We start from the raw sequence: 25,729 nt of genomic DNA, 5'->3' as shown, positions 1-25,729 counted from the left end.
CAGCTCTGGGCCGAAAAGGGTTTTCCCCTTGAAGGGAATGTTTAACAGTTTCGTCTTGGACGACACATCCGCCGACCACGATTTGAGCCAAAGTGCTTGTCATGCCATGACGGCAAAACCAGAGGTTTTCGCCGCTAATTTAGCTGATTGGAGCGCGGCATCAGTGATAAAAGAATTAGCCAGTTTTAAAGCGTGAATTCTATCCATGACCTCATCGTATGAAGTCTCTCTCTGGAGCGACTCCTCCAGAGCCTCAAACCAAAAGGCCGCTGCAGTAGTTACAGGGATAATGCAGGCGATTGGTTGAAGCAGAAAGCCTTGCTGAACAAAAATTTTCTTTAGTAAGCCCTCCAATTTTTTATCCATAGGATCTTTGAAAGCACAACTGTCCTCTATTGGTATAGTTGTACGCTTAGCCAATGTTGAAACAGCCCCCTCTACCTTAGGGACCGTCTGCCACGCGTCCTTCCTGGGGTCATTTATGGGGAACATTTTCTTAAAGATAGGTGGGGGAACAAAGGGTACACCTGGTCTCTCCCACTCCTTAGTCACAATATCCGCCACCCTTTTAGGAATCGGAAATGCCTCAGTGTATACAGGTACCTCTAAATATCTGTCCATTTTACACAATTTTTCAGGGACCACCATGGGGTCACAATCGTCCAGCGTAGCCAAAACTTACTTAAGCAGTACGCTGAGGTGTTCCAGCTTAAATTTAAACACTAAGGAATCTGACTCTGTCTGCTGAGAAACTTTCCCTGTGTCAGAAATTTCGCCCTCAGACAGCCCTTCCCTCACTGCTACCTCTGAGTTTTGTGAGGGTGCTACAGATACATTATCCAAAGCTTCAGATGGCTCATCCTCTATGTTTAAAACTGAGCTATCGCGCTTTCTTGGAAAAACTGGCAGTTTGGATAAAAAAGCTGCAAGGGAATTATCCATTACTGCCGCTAATTGCTGTAAGGTAACAGGGGGCAATGCGCTAGAGGTACTAGGCATCGCTTGCGCGGGCGTAACTGGTGTAGACACGTGGGGGGAGGAAGGAGGACTATCCTCATTACCCTCCGTTAAAGAATCATCCTGGGCAGCATTTTGTATTGTCACTGGATGATCTTTAAAATGTTTAGATGTTTGTGCACACTTTAAACATACGTGCAATGGGGGTATTGCCATGGCTTTTGAACATAAAGAACAAGGTCTATCTGAAGACTCAGACCTGTTTGACAGACTCAGAAAACACTAAAATGTTGAAAAAAAAAAACTTTTGAAAAAACGTTACTGTCTCTTTAAATAATAAAAAGGCACACACTTTTTACCAAATCACCAAAAAACATCCGATCTTAATGAAATTTTCACCACATGATCCTCATGCCTTGAAATGATTGCACACAAGTTTTCAAATCGTTTAACCCCTTAATGCCCAAACCGGAGCAAAATGAGTAAATAACCGGTTTAACTACAGTACTCTGCCACAGTCTTTGCCGTGGCTTTACCTTCCTTTAGGGTTATTTGCAGGTGTAAATGAAGCCTCCCTGAAGTCCTCCTGTACTCAAAAGGCTCTGCACATGAAGCTGCGTGGAGCTGTGTTCCAAATTAACTGTGCAACTGACGCGCGAAAATGAGGCCTCCTCCTTCTCACTCTAGAGATATGGGGCCTTACTGAGTCAAAATAGCTGTCTATTACAATGCCAGGCGTAAAAATACCCCAAAAAGTGTTTGCAAAACGCTTAAAAATGTTTAATAACATCAGATTACCCTAATAAAGGAATCGATTAGCCCATCAAGTGTCTGTCAGTATTAAGCCCTTAGTGAAAGCCCTCTTTCTATACTGTGTCTGAGAAAATGGCTTACCTCCCTCATGGGATATCTGTCAGTTTTCTAGCACTACCAGGTCTTGTTAGAAAATATGACTGAAACATACCTCAAGCAGAATAAGCCTGCAACTGTTCCCCCCAACTGAAGTTCTCCTGTACTCAACAGTCCTGTGTGAGAACAGCAATGGATTTTAGTTACAACATGCTAAAATCTTTTTCCTCTCAGCAGAATCTTCATCACTTTCTGCTGCAGAGTAAATAGTACAAACCGGCACTATTTTAAAATAACAAACTCTTGATTGAAGAAGTAAAACTACAAATCTAACACCACATACTCTTTACCATCCCCGTGGAGATGCTACTAGTTAGAGCGGCAAAGAGAATGACTGGAGGGGCGGAGCCTGAGGGGAGCTATATGGACAGCTTTGCTGTGTGCTCTCTTTGCCATTTCCTGTAGGGAATGAGAATATCCCACAAGTAAGGATGAATCCGTGGACTGAATACACCAAGTAAGAGAAATTGGGTTTAGTATCCCTTTAAAAGGGAGAAAGCATTTACATTACAATAACCCTTTAAAGTACACAAACCATTCTATGCCCTATATTTGGATGATATGAACTTTAGAAGTATCTAATCTCTTTTGTCTTTTTCATCTCTTTTTTTCCCTTTCCCTGAATGTCACATCCCTTCGCTATGTCTTTTTTCTTCTTCTTAACCTGACTTGATCTGAGTGTTGGATGAGCTCTCTCACGTGCCCTTGTACACCTTGCTGGTCTTTTTTGTCACATGGTCTTTACTGCCTGACACTCTTGTTCCTTCCTGTCTCACTCATCTCTAATCCTCCCCACCTCCCCTACCAGCTCTAATTATTGTACATGTGTCTCTCACCTTCCCTATCCTGAATGTCTAGTCTTTTCCTCCTTTTGGTCCTTTTTCTCTGTTTCTCCCACCTTTCTTGGCATCAGAGTCAAGTCAGAGTGAGCAAACAATAGCTTGGTAGAAACCCTATAAGCCTTGTTTGCACATTCTCTTTTATTGACTGTTTTATATCTGTCCCTAACTGTCCCCAACAGAAGAGACAGAGAAGTGAAAACCTAGGTTCCAACATGGCTGCACCCGTCACCATATAGAAACTAAAGTACAGTATCGAAACGAACCCTTTACACTTATACCTTCAATATTTAAACAACTAATATAATATGTAAAAATACATCTAAATAATATTTTCAAGATAACATTTACACTGAATACATCATTATAGCTAGGGGATAGGCGAATGTTTTGCAATATTCAAAAAATGAAACAAATTTTAACACATTTGGTCATTTGTTTGTACAACATTCTAACATTCGTTTAATGTAATAGTATTTCTAATGCTTTCTTTAAATGTAATATTCTATGTGAATTTTCTAATTTGAATTTTCTAATAATTCGATTCGAATTATGCAATATTCAAAAAACTTGAATTTATATATTTGTAATAGTATTTCTAATGCTTTCTTTAAATGTAATATTTGAATTATGCAATATTCGAAATAGACACATTCAAATTGAAATATTTGTATCAATTTACTAAAATTCCCTACCACATGAACTATTGAACTTCTGAATAGTAAATTTTAATGTTACATTCGAAATTTCGAATCTGGACATTCAATCTAATTATAAACATTTAAATTCAAAAGTAAATTTGAAAACTGTAAATAGCATTCAATTACAGAATTTTTAAGAATATTCGTTCTTAACATTTGAATTTCTACAATAACATTCATTCTAACATTCAAATTTTAACACATTTGCCTATCCCTAATTATAGATATAATTTATTTACTGTTTAAAGAGACAGTCTAGTCCAAAACTAACTTTCATTATTCAGATAGGGCATGTAATTTTAAAAAAAATTCTAATTTACTTCTATCACCAATTTTGCTTTGTTCTCTTGGTATTCTTAGTTGAAGGCTAAATCTAGGAGGTTCATATGCTAATTTCTAAGCCCTTGAAGGCCGCCTCTTAGCTCAGGCATTTTGACATTTTTTCACCACTAGAGGGTGTTAGTTCATGTGTTTCATATAGATAACACTGTGCTCACGCACGTGGAGTTCCTTGGAGCCAGCACTGATTGGCTAAAATGCAAGTCTGTCAAAAGAACTAAAATAAGGGGCAGTTTGCAGAGGCTTAGATACAAGATAATCACAGAGGTAAAAAGTGTATTAATATAAACTGTGTTGGTTATGCAAAACTAGGGAATGGGTAATAACAGGATTATATATCTTTTAAAACATAATTTATGTAAGAACTTACCTGATAAATTCATTTCTTTCATATTGGCAAGAGTCCATAAGCTAGTGACATATGGGATATACAATCCTACCAGGAGGGGCAAAGTTTCCCAAACCTCAAAATGCCTATAAATACACCCCTCACCACACCCACAAGTCAGTTTAACGAATAGCCAAGCAGTGGGGTGATAAAGAAAGGAGTAGAAAGCATCAACAAAGGAAATTTGGAAATAATTGTGCTTTATACAAAAAATCATAACCACCATAAAAAGGGTGGGCCTCATGGACTCTTGCCAATATGAAAGAAATGAATTTATCAGGTAAGTTCTTACATAAATTATGTTTTCTTTCATGTAATTGGCAAGAGTCCATGAGCTAGTGACATATGGGATATCAATACCCAAGATGTGGAGTCTTCCACTCAAGAGTCACTAGAGAGGGAGGGAATAAAACAAAAAAAAAGCCATATTCCGCTGAGAAAATAATCCACAACCCAAAAATAAGTTATTTTCACTTTTGAAAGAAAAAAACTTAAATCAAAAAGCAGAAGAATCAAACTGAAACAGCTGCCTGAAGAACTTTTCTACCAAAAACTGTTTCCGAAGAAGCAAATACATAAAAATGGTAGAATTTAGTAAATGTATGCAAAGGGGACCAAGTGGCTGCTTTGCAAATCTGATCAACTGAAGCTTCATTCTTAAAAGCCCATGAAGTAGAGACTGATCTAGTAGAATGAGCTGTAATTCTCTGAGGCGGGTTTGACCTGACTCCAAATAAGCTTGATGAATCAAAAGTTTCAACCAAGAAGCCAATGAAATAGCAGAAGCTTTCTGACCTTTCCTAGGACCAGAAAATAAAACAAATAGACTAGAAGTCTTCCTGAAATTTTTAGTAGCTTCCACATAATATTTCAAAGCACTTACCACATCCAAAGAATGTAAGGATTTTTCCAAAGAATTCTTAGGATTAGGACATAAAGAAGGGACAACAATTTCTCTACTAATATTGTTAGAATTCACAACCTTAGGTAAAAATTGAAAAGAAGTCCGCAAAACTGCCTTATCCTGATGAAAAATCAGAAAAGGAGACTCACAAGAAAGAGCAGATAGCTCAGAAACTCTTCTAGCAGAAGAGATAGCCAAAAGGAACAACACTTTCCAAGAAAGTAGTTTAATGTCCAAAGAATGCATAGGTTCAAATGGAGGAGCCTGTAAAGCCCTCAGAACCAAATTAAGACTCCAATGAGGAGAAATTGACTTAATGACAGGCTTAATACGAACTAAAGCCTGTACAAAACAGTGTATATCAGGAAGTATAGCAATTTTTCTGTGAAATAAAACAGAAAGAGCGGAGATTTGTCCTTTCAAGGAACTTGCAGACAAACCCTTATCCAAACCATCCTGAAGAAACTGCAAAATTCTAGGAATTCTAAAAGAATGCCAGGAGAAATTATGAGAAAAACACCATGAAATGTAAGTCTTCCAAACTCTATAATAAATCTTTCTAGAGACAGATTTACGAGCTTGTAACATAGTATTAATCACTGAATCAGAGAAACCTCTATGACTTAGATCTAAGCGTTCAATTTCCATACCTTCAAATTTAATGATTTGAGATCCTGATGGAAAAATGGACCTTGAGATAGTAGGTCCGGCCGTAACGGAAGTGGCCAAGGCGGGCAACTGGACATCCAAACCAGATCCGCATACCAAAACCTGTGTGGCCATGCTGGAGCCACCAGCAACACAAAAGACTGTTCCATGATGATTTTGGAAATCACTCTTGGAAGAAGAACTAGAGGCGGGAAGATGTAAGCAGGTTGATAACACCAAGGAAGTGTCAGCGCATCCACTGCTTCCGCCTGAACATCCCTGGACCTGGACAGGTATCTGGGAAGTTTCTTGTTTAGATGAGAGGCCATGAGATCTATCTCTGGAAGACCCCACATCTGAACAATCTGAGAAAACACATCTGGATGGAGAGACCACTCCCCTGGATGTAAAGTCTGGCGGGTGAGATAATCCGCCTCCCAATTGTCTACACCTGGGATATGCACCGAGATTAGACAGGAGCTGGATTCCGCCCAAGCAAGTATCCGAGATACTTCTTTCATAGCTTGGGGACTGTGAGTCCCACCCTGATGATTGACATAAGCCACAGTTGTGATATTATCTGTCTGAAAACAAATGAACGGTTCTCTCTTTAGTAGAGGCCAGAACTGAAGAGCCCTGAGAATTGCACGGAGTTCTAAAATATTTATTGGTAATCTCGCCTCTTGAGATTTCCAAACCCCTTGTGCTGTCAGAGACCCCCAAACAGCTCCCCAACCTGAAAGACTCGCATCTGTTGTGATCACAGTCCAGGTTGGGCGAACAAAAGAAGCCCCTTGAACCAAACGATGGTGATCTATCCACCATGTCAGAGAGTGTCGTACATTGGGATTCAAGGATATTAATTGTGATATCTTTGTATAATCCCTGCACCATTGATTCAGCATACAAAGCTGTAGAGGTCTCATGTGAAAACGAGCAAAGGGGATTGCGTCCGATGCTGCAGTCATGAGACCTAAAACTTGCATGCACATAGCCACTGAAGGGAATGACTGAGACTGAAGGAGCCGACATGCTGCGACCAATCTTAAACGTCTCTTGTCTGTTAGAGACAGAGTCATGGACACTGAATCTATCTGGAAGCCTAAAAAGGTGATCCTTGTCTGAGGAATCAAGAAACTTTTTGGTAAATTGATCCTCCAACCATGTTTCTGAAGAAACAACACTAGTTGATTCGTGAGATTCTGCAGTATGTAAAGACTAAGCTAGTACCAAGATATCGTCCAAATAAGGAAACACCGCAATACCCTGTTCTCTGATTACAGATAATAGGGCACCCAGAACCTTTGAAAAGATTCTTGGAGCTGTTGCTAGGCCAAATGGAAGAGCAACAAATTGGTAATGCTTGTCTAGAAAAGAGAATCTCAGAAACTGAAAGTGTTCTGGATGAATCGGAATATGAAGGTATGCATCCTGCAAGTCTATTGTGGACATATAATGTCCTTGCTGAACAAAAGGCAGAATAGTCCTTATAGTCACCATCTTGAAAGTTGGTACTCTTACATAACGATTCAAAATTTTCAGATCCAGAACTGGTCTGAACAAATTTTCTTTCTTTGGTACAATGAATAGGTTTGAATAAAACCCCAAACCTTGTTCCTGAGGAGGAACTGATATGATCAACCCTGAAGACTCCAGGTCTGAAACACACTTCAGAAAAGCCTGAGCTTTTACTGGATTTACAGGAATGTGTGAGAGAAAAAATCTTCTCACAGGAGGTCTTACTTTGAATCCTATTCGATACCCTTGAGAGACAATGCTCTGAATCCAATGATTTTGGACAGATTTTATCCAAAAATCCTTGAAAAACCTTAATCTGCCCCCTACCAGCTGAGCTGGAATGAGGGCTGCACCTTCATGCGGACTTAGGGGCGGACTTTGGTTTCCTAAATGGCTTGGATTTATTCCAATTTGAGGAAGGCTTCCAACTGGAAGCAGATTCCTTGGGAGGAGGATTGAGTTTTTGTTCCTTATTCTGACGAAAGGAACGAAAACAGTTAGAAGCCTTAGATTTACCCTTAGGTTTTTTATCCTGAGGCAAAAAACTCCTTTTCCTCCAGCGATAGTTGAAATAATAGAATCCAACTGAGAACCAAATAAATTATTACCTTGGAAAGAAAGAGATAGTAATCTAGATTTAGATGTCATATCAGCATTCCAAGATTTAAGCCACAAAGCTCTTCTAGCTAATACAGCTAAAGACATGGATCTAACATCAATTTTGATAATATCAAAAATGGCATCACAAATAAAATGATTAGCATGTTGTAGTAGGCGAACAATGCTAGATATGTCAGAATCCAATTCATGTTGCGCTAAATTTTCCAACCAGAAAGTTGATGCAGCCGCAACATCACCCATAGAAATAGCAGGTCTGAGAAGATGACCTGAATATAAATAGGCCTTCCTTAGATAAGATTCAAGCTTCCTATCTAAAGGATCCTTAAAGGAAGTGCTATCTTCCATAGGAATAGTAGTACGTTTAGCAAGAGTAGAAATAGCCCCATCAACTTTGGGGATTTTTTCCCAAAACTCTATAGATTTTGCTGGCAAAGGATACAATCTCTTAAACCTTGAAGAAGGAATAAAGGAAGTACCTGGCTTATTACATTCCCTAGCAATCATATCAGAAATAGCCTCAGGAATAGGAAAAACATCTGGAGAAACCACAGGAGGTTTAAAAACAGCATTTAAACGTTTATTAGACTGAACGTCAATAGGACTGGTTACCTCAATATCCAAAGTAATTAACACTTCTTTTAATAAAGAACGCATATACTCTATTTTAAATAAATAAGTAGATTTGTCAGTGTCAATATCTGAGGAAGGATCTTCTGTTTCAGATAGATCCTCATCAGAAGAGGATGAATAATTATGTTGTTGGTCATTTGAAATTTCATCAGCTAAATGAGAAGTTTTAAAAGAACTTTTACGTTTATTAGAAGGTGGAAATGCAGACAAAGCCTTCATAATAGATTCAGAAACAAATTCTTTAAAATTTACAGGTATATCATGCACATTAGAAGTTGAAGGAACTGCAACTGGCAATGTACTATTACTGATAGAAACACTATCTGCATGTAAAAGTTTATCATGACAACTATTACAAATGACATTAGGTGGAATAATTTCTACAATTTTACAACAAATGCACTTAGCTTTTGTAGAACCCATGTCAGGCAGCAATGTTCCAGCAGAAACTTCAGAGACAGGATCGGATTGGGACATCTTGCTCAATGTAAAAGAAAAAACAACATATAAAGCAAAATTATCTATTTCCTTAAATGACAGTTTCAGGAATGGGAAAAAATGCAAAAGCATAGGCCTCTTGATAGAAAAGAAAGCAGGAGGCAAACAACAATGGGGTATTGAAATAATGAAAAATTGGCGCCAAGTATGACGCACAACGTAACGTAAACTTTATTGGCGCCAAAAATGACCGGAAATGACACACTTGCGTCACTAATGACGCCGCCGTGTGAAAGGTCTCGACGTCACGTATGACGCCGGAAATGACGAAGTTGCGTCAAAAATGTAATTTCCCGCGCAAAAAATGACGTAATAAAGTCTAACATTTGACGCACCCGCGGGCCTAATACCCGCAAATGCAAAAGTAGTCAAATTGAAAAAAGACTAAACCCCAGGTAAGAAACAAATTTCTTAAAGTGTTTATATTCCCAAATATGAAACTGACAGTCTGCAGAAGGAAATACATGAACCTGACTCATGGCAAATATAAGTACAATACATATATTTAGAACTTTATATAAATGCATAAAGTGCCAAACCATAGCTGAGGTGTCTTAAGTAATAAAAAACATACTTGCCAAAAGACACCCATCCACATATAGCAGATAGCCAAACCAGTACTAAAACAGTTATTAGTAGAGGTAATGGTAAATTGTGAGTATATCGTCGATCTGAAAATGGAGGTAGGAGATTAATCTCTACGACCGATAACAGAGAACCCATGAAAAAGACCCCCGTTAGGGAAACCATTGCATTCAATAGGTGATACTCCCTTCACGTCCCTCTGACATTCACTGTACTCTGAGAGGAATCGGGCTTCAACAATGCTGAGAAGCGCATATCAACGTAGAAATCTTAGCACAAACTTACTTCACCACCTCCATAGGAGGCAAAGTTTGTAAAACTGAATTGTGGGTGTGGTGAGGGGTGTATTTATAGGCATTTTGAGGTTTGGGAAACTTTGCCCCTCCTGGTAGGAATGTATATCCCATATGTCACTAGCTCATGGACTCTTGCCAATTACATGAAAGAAACAAATATTCTGGTGTAGACTGTCCCTTTAATAATGTCACTTTAAATGTACATTCTGATGAAAAAATGACATGCTCTAAATCTTAGAGCTCACGAGCTGGAAACCACCATTTATTGGCAATTATGTGCGCAGTGGCAATTTCGACAACGGGGTTAAACATATAGGTAACATACTGCTGATCACCCAACATGAATCAGTGCATGCACATTTTGCATCAGAACGCCCCTTTAAGACACAAACACATGCCCCCTTTCGAGCCTGTCTATCTATATAGTGAAAACGTCAGACCACTGATAAATAAATGCAAAATCACTATAATTAAATCAATCTTTATTTTGCGTTATAAGAATTATTAAACAGATATCAACTGGACAAAGATTTTGTTTTACAATTATACAGATTTATTGCAAGTCCCATAGCGATAGTAACTGTCTACTTCTATGGAATAGCCTCTTGCAAATACTATTGCAACTTTACTATTGTCAATAATATTGCTTTTTGATGAAAGTGATTTAATACCAGTCTCTGACCTCAGTTTTCCAGTCTTGGCTACTCTAAGCATAACTGGACGATGAACGGATTTCTACAGTCACATAAGATTAACGCACTACGGTAGCCTTACACAACCTCAAAATTGCGTAAAATGCAGCTTACGTATATAATGCATGAATAGCTACCCACAGAAGTGTCAGACCTACATATAAAAGACGGTGACGTGCTTGTCACACAGCTATCAGAAGAAGAAAAAAAAACTATTTTTAAGGTACTCGTAAGTTCAAGTGTCCATTCTCTAAAAATAGTACAAAACTTTGTTCCATTAAAAAATATTATTTTGTTTTGAAGAAAGGGAGTGATATAGAGCTACAAATGAATTTTAAAGCTACACACACAAGCCTTTTCTCATTGTCTCAACCAATGTGTTAAGCTAAATCCCAATCGTACATTGCTGTCATGGGGCGGACATTAAATATTTGTTTAACCTCTTTTAAGGTTAAACACATTGCTATATAAAGTTATTTCGGCACATTTATGTTGCTTTTTTAAACATTAAGATATTACACATTAGTTTGAGTGAAGTAGATGACAAAGTTAATATAATAGATTCTAGTATAGAAAAAGCGTAGGGGGAAAACAGTACACATTTGTTTTTTTCTACAGACGCAACGATAGGTGCATGTAAGTAGTGTGTAAAACAATCACATTTATTTATAAGTTAGAGTCATCCGTGTTCTCCTCAGGACCTGAAATTAGCTTTAAAGGGATAGGAAACCCCAACATTTTATTTCATGATTTGGATAGAACATACAATTTTAAACAACTTTCCAATTGACTTCTATTATCAAATGTCCTTCATTATCTTGCTATGCTTGCTGAATGAACAGCATTCCACTACTGGCAGCTAGCTGAACACATCAAGTTAGCCAATCACAAAGAAACAAATGTATGCAGGCACCAATCAGCAGCTAGCTTCCACTAGTGTAGAATATGTGCATATTCTTTTTCAACAAGGGTTATCAAGAGAACAAAGAATATTAGAAAATAAAAGTTAATGTAAAAGTGTCTTAAAATTACATGCTCCATCTGAATCTTGCAACTCTTTAATCAACCTTTCCAATGTTTGTTGAACAAATTATCATTAAATCAATTTATGTTAAATTTGTGCAATTCATTGATCTTAAAGGGACACTGAACCCAATTTTTTTATTTTGTGATTCAGATAGAGTATACAATTTTAAGCAACTTTGTAATTTACTCCTATCATCAATTTTTATTCGTTCTCTTGCTATCTTTATTTGAAAAAGAAAGCATCTAAGCTTTTTTTTTTTTTTTGCTTCAGGACTCTGGACGGCACTTTTTTATTTGTGGATGAATTTATCCACCAATCAGCAAGAACAACCCAGGTTGTTCACCAAAAATGGGCCGGCATCTAAACTTACATTCTTGCATTTCAAATAAAGATACCAAGAGAATGAAGAAAATTTGATAACAGGAGTAAATTAGAACGTTGTTTAAAATGACATGCTCTATCTGAATCACAAAAGAAAAAAAATGGGTTGTGTCCCTTTAAGTAACATTTATAAATAATAGAATGATATAATATCAAAGTATTACACTGCCCTCACCCGGCTACTTTATAATGCCACCCGGCTGGCACAATTTTCTGTGGCGGACACTGGACATATATTTGTTACAACAAGATAATGTAACTACAACATTTATAACAGGCCCTTTGTATAGTTGTGTGTGGCCCTAAGCACTACTGAGCAGAAAACAGGCATAAGTAATTTGATATTAAAAAGCAGATCCATATCTCTCTCTATGTAATTTGAGTAGTATATACAGTTAGATTAAATTAAAGGGACATGATAGTTAAAAATGTAATTTTCACGGTTCAGATACAGCATACAATTTTAAGAAACTTTTTAATATACTTCTATCATCAAATGTATTTCGTTCTTACAGTATCCTTAACTGAAAAGCATACCTAGGGTAGGCTTGAGGGCACCAATGCACTACGGGGAACTAGTTGGTTATTGGTGGTTAAACACATATAATTCTTGTTATTGGATCACCAGATGTGTTCTGCTAGGTCACAGTAGTTTGGGACCAGGGTTACACTGCAGGTTTCAGAAGGAGAACTTCTGCACATGTGCAAACGTATCAAATGCAGTGAAAGTTAGATTCCAACATGGCGGCACCCATGACTAGATGGAGGTGGGGAATAAATTCAATGCTATTATTGTAAAATGCATTCTGTGTTTAATGTCCCTTAAACTAACCTTTGCAAGGGCTATAAACAGTTATGTGCAAACAAAAGTACACAAATAACATTGTATAACAAATCAAAGCGTATTTGTACTTTTTTTTTTCTTTTACTACCTTTTATTTTTTCAACAAACTTTGTTACTTTAACATTAAAAAAACAAAATCAGTTATTACAATTTCCTAAATACTTAAGGTGTCACTAATTTATTAAATAAAGCTGGGGGTTATTTTGAATTAACTCCATTTTAGAGATTTATGCTGCCTCCATTTTGTTGATCGCCAAACAGCACTTTTTAAAACAAAATAATAATTATATAATGGTCATATCTGTTTCTTTCAAATGCGGCTTTAAACCAGGTTCCCCCCCCCCCCCCCCCCCCCAGAGTTCATATTTTATATACAGATCCTATGTAGAGTCTTCAGGAACTAGTGCGTCAAAAATATTCCATGTGTTGTTACCCGTTTCCTGCTGAAGGATACTAGGGTCTAACTCCTAAAGAGAAGTTTAGAAGGTAGTTGACTGGGTAAAGCTTGTTGTTGGTAAGGCTTCCGCTGGTTTTTGTGCAGTAAAAAAGTGTTCAACTTTGTATAAAGTAAAACATAATACATAAACAGCGTATGAGGAAGGCCACTTCTCTCACCAGTGTAGTCTCCTGTACATCCCATTTCTGCAAATGCTTCAGTTTACCATCTTCTATAGTGAAAAGTGACTTACACTTCTTTTAAAAACGCAGAAGTCAGCTTCAAAGTCAACGAGAAATTTGATGAAACCACTGCAGATAATCAGGACAGTCTACTCCAGAATTGTTATTGTTTAAAAAGATAGATAATTCCTTTATTACCAATTCCCCAGTTATATTAATATACTTTTTATCTCTGTGATTACCTTGTAGCTAGGCCTCTGCAGACTGCCCCCTTATTTTAGTTCTTTTGACAGATTTGCATTTTGGCCAATCAGTGCTGACTCCTAGGTAACTTCACAGGAGTGAGCACAGTGTTATCTTTATGAGACACATTAAATAGTGCATTTGACAGTTTTTTAAAGCTGGACAGCACTGAGATAATAGACGGCCTTCAAGGGCTTACAAATTTGCATATGAGCCTACCTAGGTTTAGCTTTCAACAAAGACTACTAAGAGAAAAAAGCAAAATTGATGTTAAAAGTAAATTGGAAAGTTGTTTAAAATTGCATGTCCGATATGAATCATGAAAGTTTAATTTTGTCTAAACTGTGCCTTTAAAGTAATTTGTGTTTGTACCACAATACGGTCTCCGTCCATGCTAATTATAGTTGTTGGTTTTGTTACTCTCTCAATCTGTCTTGTGGCAAACCCCACACCAATTGCTTTCATATATTCTTCAAAATTCTTGCTATCCACCAGCTTCCATGTCCCTACAAATTTCTCAGCCATAATCACCACCACAATAAATAGCAGTAGCAGCAGCAGACCTTCTTGTTGCACTTTTATGTCCCTTTAATAGAAACTAATTTCATATGTAATTATAAAAATGTGGTAATTATCTAATTTTATATTGAGGTGTGTATCTGTACCATAAGTATGAGGATACAAGAATGTAGTCCTCAGCCAATCCCACCATTAGTGTGTGGCCCTTCATACATAAATGAAATGCCAGTGTCAATTTCATGCAAACTACAAAATCTACAGGAAGTTAATCTGTTCTTATTACTGAATGTGTTATTTTATTCATATTCTACCAAATTAAATTAGTGCCTGTAGCAGTTCTGTATTTCTTTATTTTTTTTTTTATTTTTTTTTTAACAAAAACCTAGGATTCCGTTCTTTGGTCTATAATGTGATGCACAATAAATTCTCAGCTGACAAGACAAGCACATTTCAATACTGGAAAAGAAATGACTCTTAAACCCTTGGGTAATTTTTCTGTTTCACAAATATGAAAAAGCTGCAGGATATTTTGAGCAGACATAGTTCATTAACATTTCATTCCAGAGTTAAAAAAAAAAACCACCAACAGAATGTGAAAAAGTAATATGGGATTTGTACGTTAATAATATATATATATATATATATGTTAAATGTGATAGAAAGCACTCATTGGACTTCGGCTTCCTATCACATTTACCTCTACAATTACCCTTATAGCACCCTGGCAGTTGGAGACTTTTAGTGAGATTGTATCCACCCTACCTACTACTGTATATATATATATATATATATATATATATATATACATATACATTTTTCATTTGGAGTCATACTGTAGATAACCTTTATACATGGTTTGAAAATTTGAATTCTATAGAGTCCACCATTAGATTCAAGATGGAGTGTGATGTGAATAAAATACACTTATTGGATTTGGAAATCCATAAGGTATTCATCGAAAATAAATATAGGTTACAAACTACTCTTTTTTCAGAAAGCAACTGACAAGAATTCTATTTTACATTATAATAGTTTTCATCCTAAATTTCAGCGTGATGGGGTCAGTTCTTCGCAACTCCTGTGGATCGTGCGCAACAATACAGACAGCTATCACAAGAAGAAGCAGCTGAACGAGATGTCGGAACATTTTCTCCAACGTGGATATTCCTTTGGATTGATCATTGAGCAATGCAAAAAGGCAGAACAATGGACACAGGAAGATCTGACCAATAGGAAACATACTAAGACAGATGATAAATGCCTGAACTTTATCACGACCTACACCCCGGGCACGAAACGTTCTGGAATCTACCATCAAGAAGAATTGGAATATACTTTCTGAAGATGCCAGTCTCCCGTTTTATAAAACCCCACCGCCAAGGTTGGTTTACAAGAGGGCGAAAAATGTACGGGATCTTCTGGTATTAAATGATCCGCTTCATTGTTATGACTGACGTACATGGCTACCCAAAGGTAAACAAGGCTGCTTTCGCTGTGGAAATTGCATTACGTGCAATAGCCTAATAACAGGGAACACTTTTCATCATCCTCATACAAACAAAAGATTCACAATCAGACACAGGCTTACGTGCACATCTGATTTCGTGGTATATATCATCACTTGTCCTTGCTCTTTTTACTATGTTGGCAAAACGGTGACATCTTTCCGTGAAAGACTTGCGAACTATAAGTCAGCAATTAGGCAGACATTGGATAAAGGTCGTTCTGACCAGCCTGTTGCACGGCACTTCATGCAAGCAGGACACTCAGTTTCTATGCTAAGGTCGATGCTAATTGACCACGTCCCACGCCCCAGACGAGGGGGGGATAGAGCTTTAGCATTACTGCGACTAGAATCGAGATGGATCTTCACTTTGGACACTCTGTCTCCCAAGGGATTGAATGCGAACATTGATTTCGCCTGCTGCTACCGCAAGTGAAAGAAGTGGTGGTAGCTGTCCGCATGTTTCTACCTACTCCTGAGACAAGAAGTTAGTATAGTTGGTGTGTTTTCACACCTCATTTCTGCTTTTGTAAAATATATTAGGTGTAATGTTGTTCCCTGAGTACTAACATAGTTAAAGGTATGCTGTATAATTGTGTGTACTAGTTATATTATATATTTTATATGTATAGAGTATAGCCATTTGTAATGCTTTTCACTTTGGTATTTTTAGAGTTGCACAACAGCTGCTCCTCTCCCCTGCAAGCGATCGTCTCTTTGTGGCTGGGTACGCATTATCGGGCTGTCTGTGTACTTCATCACCATGACAACGGGTGATGTGGGTGGTGATGTGCGCAGGCGCCGGATGATGAAGTAATCGGTAAGCGCCGTTGCTATGGACGCATTCGGGCTGGGCGATCACAGACTTGTTCCCGTAGGTGAGCAGCTGAGACAGTTTGCAATAATGTGGTAAGGGTATTTAAATGAGGGGTGTGTATTTTGTTATTTATGTCTGCACATCCTCCATTGACAAAGGCTCTTGCGTGAGCCGAAACGTTTGGGCAAGGCCCTTGTTTTCTCTGTGTGTGTTAACACATATAAAGGTGTTGAACGAAGTCCCTGTCTCTTGAGCCTGCTTTGAGGGTCTAGTAAGCGCTGGAACCGAGCGTGGATCTCTATGAGAACTCTGTACATGGTAAACAGCAGTGCACCAGGGTTGTTGTTTTGATGGTGTGCGCCGCTTCACTCGTATGTGTTATATATATATATATATATATATATATATATACAAAATAGAATTTTCGTGTCCTATGTAAAACTTCCTGTTGGGAAGGAGAATATCCCATAAGTAATGGATGATCCGTGGACTGGATACACTTAACAAGAGAAAACAATGTTGATAAATGAACATATATGGTTGGTCATTGTAACCAGTGAACCATTTAAAGAAAAAAAAAATGTTTGGATTGTGGATGGGAAATAAAGGTTATAAACTTACTAGACAGGAAGTGTTGAGAGGCAGGTCCAAAATCCCGGTGAGCTTCCTGGAGATGTTTAAGTCGTTCTTCTACTGCCGCCTACAAAAATAAATAAATATTTAACAGCTATAGAGCAAACCAGTTATCATTTATGAGTACCTACATATGAAAATCAGCTCATATACCTTTCTCTTACTTGTGTAAATGGTTAAACCCCTTCACGCCCTTAGGATGTTCCATGCCATCCTAACTGCGCTGGGCTTTGGCGCCGTTAGGACGGCATGGAACGTCCTAGCCAATTGGCTGTACTGATGCCATAATGGTTTCCTAACTGGGATCAAGGCTAGAGGGAGTGCCTAGCGTCATAGGCACACACCCCTGACCCAATTCCATAATTGAAATCACGCAACTGCATGAATGATCGTGTGATTTCAATTTTTACTTATTTGTTTACATCAGAACTTTGTTCCAAATTGTTTCCAATTTACTCTTATAAATTTAATTATCTAGGAAAGCTCAGGAGCAGCAAAGAACCTTGGTTCTAGCTGCTGATTGGTGGCTGCATATATATACCGATTGTCATTGGTCAACCATTTGTTCAGTTAGAAACCAGTAGTGCATTGTTGCTCCCACAAATGATACCAAGAGAATGAAGCAAAGTGGAAAGTTGTTTACAATTATATCTGCTACCTAAATCATGAAAGAACATTTTTGGGTTTTATGTCCCTTTAACAAAATGACAGATTTAAATGGTTTTACAAAATGTATTTTGAGCATGGGGATTTGTGCTCTGCTTTTCTGAATCATTGTGTCTAGTGTACATGTCTTGCTATGATTGTAACATAATAACATAGCAGATGAGGTCAAAAGATGACAAAAATCCCCCAAGTTTAACCTATAAAGATCCTACCTGATTTAAACCTGTTTGTCTTGTTTTTATTTCTCTTTAACTATTTTCCATTTTTCTTTACAAGTTGACTGTTTTTTTATCTTGTTTTAATTAGCTTGTTTTGTACGTTTTTGCAGGTGTTATAGTGATGCTCCACTAATTATAATCAACTCTCGGCTGTGATGACGGGCAAGAGACATATATGAACAGCCACCAGTTACCAGCTAGCTCCCAGCTCTTAAGCCTACCTAGGTATGTGTTTCAACAAAAAATACCAAGAGAACAAAGCAAATCTGATAAAATAGGTAAATTGGAATGTTGTCTGAATTATGGTAGAAAACTTTTGAATTTCATATCCCTTTTAAAAAAAAAAAAAAAAAAAAGCTTTGCATCTTCTACAACTTATATTTTCTGCTCCAACTTTACCAATTTTAATATGACCTGTATCATGCAATCAATATTTAAATATCTGCTGATATCACTTTTAATTAATATCTGCGGCAAAGCTACACAACAAATCAATTGCTTTTTAATTTTATTTTAACCTTTCCATGACACTGTATAAAGATTTCTGTTCTTATTTAGAGTTTCACAAAAGAATTTGGTATTACAAGAACGGTGTGTTTTACAACAGAAATTACTGTCCTCTGCATTGTCAGCGATCCTTTGGGGGACGTGCTGCCCATCCAGAGAAAACTGAATTTGTTTTAATCAACATTTTGCATGGGTGGCAATAAAGTGGATTTTCCTAGTGCCAACTTTTGTAGCTCTCAATAACTAGCAGTATGATTTATGGAGTTACTACACAGATTCCAAATTACAGAGGCTCTTCTGTGTAACAAATGTAAAAATTACAAATGGAGAGACTTAGAAAAAACAAAATTGTGTCCCAAATGAATAATCTGCTCATGAAGATTTTCTGACAATTACAGCTTATTGAGGACATATTAAAATATTACATTTAAAAAGGAAAACCAAAGTCTGCAATTAACACTGAAAGTGGAGAGGTGATCAGCAACATCTATATATGAAATCCCTTTAAATGGACATTAAACGCTTTGAAATTGTTATATGAAAGGTTTAATTATACACAGTGAAACAACTTTGAAACACAATTTCATTATTTTGTTTGCCCCTTGTTCCTGTAATTTACTCAGACATTCAAAAATGTTTAACTCTCATCAAATAAAAGGGGTTTACTGTCTCTTTAAAGGGACGCAAAACTCAAAATGTAACCCTCTATAAAATGTTTAATTAAAAGGGACATGAAACCAAAAATGTTCCTTTCATGATTCAGATAGAGCATACAATTTTAATCAACTTTCTAATTTACTTCTATTATCTAATTTGCTTCATTCTCTTGGTATCCTTTGTTGAAGGAGCAGCAATGCACTACTGGGAGTTAGCTGAAAGCCAATGGCAAAATGCCTATATGTGCAGCCATCAATCAGCAGTTTCTAAGACTACCTAGGTATACTTTTCAACAAGGAATACAAAAAGAATGAAACAAATTAGATAAAATAAATAGGACAAATATTTAACATTGCATGCTCTATAATATATGAATCATGAAAGAAAAGATTTAGGCTTCATGTCCCTTTACTGAAAATAAACCAACTTTGCAATATACATTTATTATGAATTTTACCAGCTTTTGTTTTAATATTCTCCAAATAACTATTTTTTTCCCTCTAGAAAAAGCTTAAAAGCCTCTTTCATACATATGTATTAGACCTCCCAATCGCCCCCATATTGTGGGACTGTCTAAGTTTAGGATCCCTACCTCACTCTATGGCCTCTAGTTACGAAACTCTGGCGGACCTGATGCGCCAGTACGGATCAGGTCCGCCAGACCTCGCTGAATACGGCGAGCAATACGCTCGCCGTATTCAGCATTGCACCAGCAGCTCACAAGAGCCACTGGTGCAACGCCGCCCCCTGCAGACTCGCGGCCAATAGGCTGCCAGCAGGGGGGTGTCAATCAAGGCGATCGTACTAGATCGAGTTGATTTGTGGCGATGTCTGTCCGCCTGCTCAGAGCAGGCGGACAGGTTATGGAGCAGCGGTCTTTGTGACCGCTGCTTCATAACCGCTGTTTCTGGCGAGCCTGCAGGCTTGCCAGAAACACGAAGCATCAAGCTCCATTCGTAGCTTGATATATAGGCCCCTATATCTCGATTTTTTAAACTGAAACCAGGACTGTCCATGGTCTGTTCCATCTCTGCCCATATAATGCCCAACCCATGCTCCTGTATACCCACTGCTATTTACCGACCAGTCACACATCTGTTCACAGAATACTTGTGGCAACACCCACAATTCTCTCTCACACAGCATAAACCTCTCGTAAATGAAGGGAAACATTTGTAGGTATGAAGTACCAGACATGTGCTAATTTATTTCAGCTGCTTATCTGCCACAGCAAAGGAGAACATGTATTTCATCAGACTGTACAAGGAGTGTATTCATGAACTGCTCTAGATTTCCAAATCCTTGTAAATTGTGCAAATAATATAATGGTGTTAAATATTTTCTCTTAGGTACATATCCTATAAAATAAAAGGCCAAGTGTGTTTGTCCGAAGCTGTCATGCGCAGTAGAGACAAACACACCTGGCATTTAGGATAATGATAGCAGAGGTGGTGTGGCATGGCCGTCGGGAGCACCGTGATGGGGGCGTGGTCGGGTGTGGCACTGCGATGGGTGTGGACGGCCGGAAGTGGCCGTGGCTGTGAGAGAGAGCCAAAAGAGATGAAGAGAGAGACAAAGAGGGGGAAGAGAGAGAGCCAAAGAGGGAGAAGAAAGAAAGCCAAAGAGAGGGGGCAGAGAGAAAGCCAAAGAGAGGGGGCAGAGAGAAAGCCGAAGAGAGTGAGCAGAGAGAAAGCCAAAGAGAGTGAGCAGAGAGAAAGCCAAAGTGAGGGGGCAGAGAGAAAGCCAAAGTGAGGGAGGGAGAGAGAGAGAGAGAGAGAGAGAGAGAGAGAGAGAGCAAAAGAGAGGGGGGGAGAGAGAGCAAAAGAGAGGGGAGAGAGAGAGAGAAAGCAAAAAAGTGAGTGAGAGAGAGAGAAAGCAAAAGACAGGGAGAGAGAGAAAGCAAAAGACAGGGGGAGAGAGAGCAAAAGACAGGGGGAGAGAGAGCAAAAGAGAGGGGGAGAGAGAGCAAAAGAGAGGGGGAGAGAGAGCAAAAGAGAGGGGGAGAGAGAGCAAAAGAGAGGGGGCGAGAGAGCAAAAGAGAGGGGGGAGAGAGAGAGCAAAAGAGAGGGGGAGAGAGAGCAAAAGAGAGGGGGGAGAGAGAGAGCAAAAGAGAGGGGGAGAGAGAGAGCAAAAGAGAGGGGGAGAGAGAGAGCAAAAGAGAGGGGGAGAGAGAGCAAAAGAGAGGGGGAGAGAGAGAGCAAAAGAGAGGGGGAGAGAGAGCAAAAGAGAGGGGGGAGAGAGAGAGCAAAAGAGAGGGGGCAGAGAGAAAGCCAAAGTGAGGGAGGGAGGGAGGGAGGGAGAGAGAGGGAGAGAGAGAGAGAGAGAGAGAGAGCAAAAGAGAGGGGGGAGAGAGAGCAAAAGAGAGGGGAGAGAGAGAGAGAAAGCAAAAAAGTGAGTGAGAGAGAGAGAAAGCAAAAGACAGGGGGAGAGAGAGCAAAAGACAGGGGGAGAGAGAGCAAAAGAGAGGGGGAGAGAGAGCAAAAGAGAGGGGGAGAGAGAGCAAAAGAGAGGGGGGGAGAGAGCAAAAGAGAGGGGGGAGAGAGAGAGCAAAAGAGAGGGGGAGAGAGAGCAAAAGAGAGGGGGGAGAGAGAGAGCAAAAGAGAGGGGGAGAGAGAGAGCAAAAGAGAGGGGGAGAGAGAGAGCAAAAGAGAGGGGGAGAGAGAGAGCAAAAGAGAGGGGGAGAGAGCGAGCAAGGGGTGGGACCGCTGTACTGCAAGAAATGGCCCGTGTACACAGGCTTTAGGACTAGTTTATTTATAATTTAATGATTACTATATGGTATTCACACAAGAATGATTTTAACCCTTTGGCTGCTAAGCCATTTCCCACCTGTGTGCTAAGCTGGTTTTGAGCTTTTTGTTGCAGTTCACGTTTGAACACTTTTAGAAGTAAAGTTTGTATGAATAAACTATACAAACTATTGTTTTTTTTCAGCAGACCGAGCAGATTCAAAATATACCATTATTATATGTGTACAGTATGTATCATCAGTCACGTAAAATGTGAAAAAAGTGTATGATTTTACTCCTGACTCAATAAATAATAGTATGTAATTTTATTTTTCTAAGCTCTATTATCAAAACCTGTGTGGATAAATATTTGTAGTAGGTAACCTGTTAGAAATAAGCAGAAGTTAAGAACATTTCACTGTTTTTTCCCCACTGTTTTATTGCAGGCATGTTAATTTGATAAATTATCAAAAACAGCATCTTAGAATTTACTGTACTGTTTTCAGCCTTTAAACTGTTCTAGCCACCAGAGAAATTAAAATGGGGTTCACAAAGCCCACATTTTCAGAAAGTACACCCCTTGGTGCATCAAATGAGGGGCTACAAGTATTTCTAGCATGAATTCGGGGTGTGCAGCAATTAATGAAATAAGTTGCATTGCTTAAAAACAATAATAATAATACTAAGCAAAGACCCATATTCCACTTATTGTTACATTGTCTGTTTTTGTGCTAGCAATATACTTAACCCCTCATTTGATGCGCCAAGGGGTGTACTTTCCAAAAATGTGTACTTTGTTTAATGTATCTTAGTTTCCCAGGTTTCTACAGCTGTCTGATTGCAGACATAACCCATAAAAGTTGAAAGGCTATTTTTTTTTTTAGACAATTTCAAGATTGCCATGTCTGCAATTAAACAGTTCTAGTCACTTAAAAAATGAAAATATTGTACACAAAGCACACATTTGTAGAAAGTACACCCTTTGGCGCATTAAATGAGGGGCTACATGTATCTATAGCACATAATTGAGGTACGCAACTATTAATGCAAAATGGTACTTTGCATAAAAAATATTATTTTTTAGCAAAGAGCCATATTCCACTTACTATAACATGGTCTATTTTTGTGCTAGCAATAAATGTGGCCCCTCATTTGATGCGGTTTGGTGTGTACTTTCTAGAAATATTTTGTTTATATACCATATGCATCATCAGTAAAGGAATCAGAGTCTGAGTTCATAGAGAACTCAGCTGCTCCCTTAGCACTGACACGCTTAGCCATAATTCTCTTTACAAAATAAATAGGTATTTTTAAAGGAATTATGTAGCTAGAAAATAGATCATTTTTATTGCAAAAGATAAGCTTCTTTGCAGTAAAAATACAGAGGTTTTGAAAGATGAAGAGAGCTGCGTAAATAGGGTGTTTTACTCATCTTCCACGCACGTTAAAAAGACTAATTATAAAAATATATATATTTTTTTTAAAATAGCATTCCTCTACCATTTATTAATTTGTAACCACATTATCCAGGTGATCATGGGATTACAATTTCTCAGCTAGGTGATCACTGTGGTAACGCTCGTTACCACGGTGATCATTTAGCTATAATACTTAAACCGATATGTATTTTTCAAAAATAAACAAGTTTATTTTTATAAAATGTATTTTGGGGGTCTCTAGGCAATTTTGATCTTTATTTATGTGCCTTTAGAGACTCCCAAATCTTTTTTTTTTTTTACTTTTTTAACCCCTTAATGACCACAACACTTTTTCATTTTCTGTCCGTTTGGGACCAAGGCTATTTTTACAATTTTGCGGTGTTTGTGTTTAGCTGTAATTTTCCTCTTACTCATTTACTGTACCCACACATATTATATACCGTTTTTCTCGCCATTAAATAGACTTTCTAAATATACCATTATTTTCATCATATCTTATAATTTACTATAAAAAAATATATAAAATATGAGGAAAAAAATGGAAAAAACAAACTTTTTCTAACTTTGACCCCCAAAATCTGTTACACATCTACAACCACCAAAAAACATCCATGCTAAATAGTTTATACATTTTGTCCTGAGTTTAGAAATACCCAATGTTTACATCTTCTTTGCTTTTTTTGTAAGTTATAGGGCCATAAATACAAGTAGCATTTTGCTATTTCCAAGCCATTATTTTTCAAAATTAGCGCTAGTTACATTAGAACACTAATATCTTTCAGGAATCCCTGAATAACCCTTCACATGTATATATTTTTTTTTTAGTAGACATCCCAAAGTATTGATCTAGGCCCATTTTGGTATATTTCATGCCACCATTTCACCGCCAAATGCGATTAAATACAAAAAATCATTCACTTTTTCACAATTTTTTTCACAAACTTTTGGTTTCTCACTGAAATTATTTACAAACAGCTTGTGCAATTATGGCTTAAATGGTTGTAAATTTTTCTTTGGGATCCCCTTTGTTCAGAAATAGCAGACATATATGGCTTTGGCGTTGCTTTTTATTAATTAGAAGGCTGCTAAATGCCACTGTGCACTACACTTGTATTATGCCCAGCAGTGAAGGGGTTAATTAGGGAGCATGTAGGGAGCTTTTAGGGGTAATTTTAGCTTAGTGTAGTGTAGTAGACAACTCCAAGTATTGATCTAGGCCAATTTTGGTATATTTCATGCCACCATTTCACCGCCAAATGCGATCAAATTAAAAAAAACTTTAAATTTTTCACAATTTTAGGTTTCTCACTGAAATCATTTACAAACAGCTCGTGCAATTATGGCACAAATGGTTGTAAATGCTTCTCTGGGATCCCCTTTGTTCAGAAATAGCACACATACATGGCTTTGGCGTTGCTTTTTGGTAATTAGAAAGCCGCTAAATGCCACTGCGCACCACACGTGTATTATGCCCAGCAGTGAAGGGGTTAATTATGTAGCTTGTAGGGAGCTTGCAGGGTTAATTTTAGCTTTAGTGTAGTAGACAACCCAAAGTATTGATCTAGGCCCATTTTGGTATATTTCATGCCACCATTTCACCGGCAAATGCGATCAAATAAAAAAAAAACGTTCCCTATTTCACAAACTTTTTCACAAAGTTTAGGTTTCTCACTGAAATTATTTACAAACAGCTCGTGCAATTATGGCACAAATGGTTGTAAATGCTTCTCTGGGATCCCCTTTGTTCAGAAATAGCAGACATATATGGCTTTGGCATTGCTTTTTGGTAATTAGAAGGCCGCCAAATGCCACTGCGCATCAAACGTGTATTATGGCTAGCAGTGAAGGGGTTAATTATGTAGCTTGCAGGGTTAATTTTAGCTTTAGTATAGAGCTCAGCCTCCCACCTGAAACATCAGACCCCCTGATCCCTCCCAAACAGCTCTCTTCCCTCCCCCACCCCACAATTGTCCCCGCCATCTTAAGTACTGGCAGAAACTCTGCCAGTACTAAAATAAAAGCTATATTTGGGCTTTTTTGGTTTTTTTATAGCATATTTACATATGCTGCTGTGTAGGATCCCCCCTTAGCCCCCAACCTCACTGATCCCCCACCAAACAGCTCTCTAACCCTCCCCCTCAGCCTTAATGGTCGCCATCTTGGGTACTGGCAGCTGTCTGCCAGTACCCAGTTTAGTAAAAAAAAGTATGTTGTTTTTTTTTTAATTGCCCTTTTCTGTACTGTAGCTTCCCCCCCACCCCTTCCAGATCCCTTAGATGCTTAGATATAATTTGTAAATATTTTTTTTTTTTTACTTTTATCAACTTTTTTCCTGCAGTGTAGCGGTTCCCTCCCAATCCCGTGAACGACCGCCGCCCCCCCGTGCACGCCCCCGTCTGTCC

General features: G+C 38.2%; 1 protein-coding gene across 5 annotated transcripts in view; it reads right to left on the bottom strand.

Moving 5' to 3' along the window:
• UTRN (utrophin) overlaps positions 1-25,729 on the bottom strand; it is a 1,395,536-nt gene that overhangs the window by 338,080 nt on the left and 1,031,727 nt on the right. For all 5 annotated transcript variants that reach the window (XM_053711837.1, XM_053711835.1, XM_053711836.1 and 2 more), the window contains one exon: positions 17,100-17,178. In XM_053711837.1, coding sequence (XP_053567812.1) covers positions 17,100-17,178 — 79 coding nt within the window. The remainder of the gene's footprint in view (positions 1-17,099; positions 17,179-25,729) is intronic.

This window comes from Bombina bombina, chromosome 4 (genome assembly GCF_027579735.1).
Source record: "Bombina bombina isolate aBomBom1 chromosome 4, aBomBom1.pri, whole genome shotgun sequence".
NCBI lineage: Eukaryota > Metazoa > Chordata > Amphibia > Anura > Bombinatoridae > Bombina > Bombina bombina.
The sequence above is the reverse complement of the archived record's forward strand: the minus strand, read 5'-3'. Positions and strand labels throughout refer to the sequence as shown.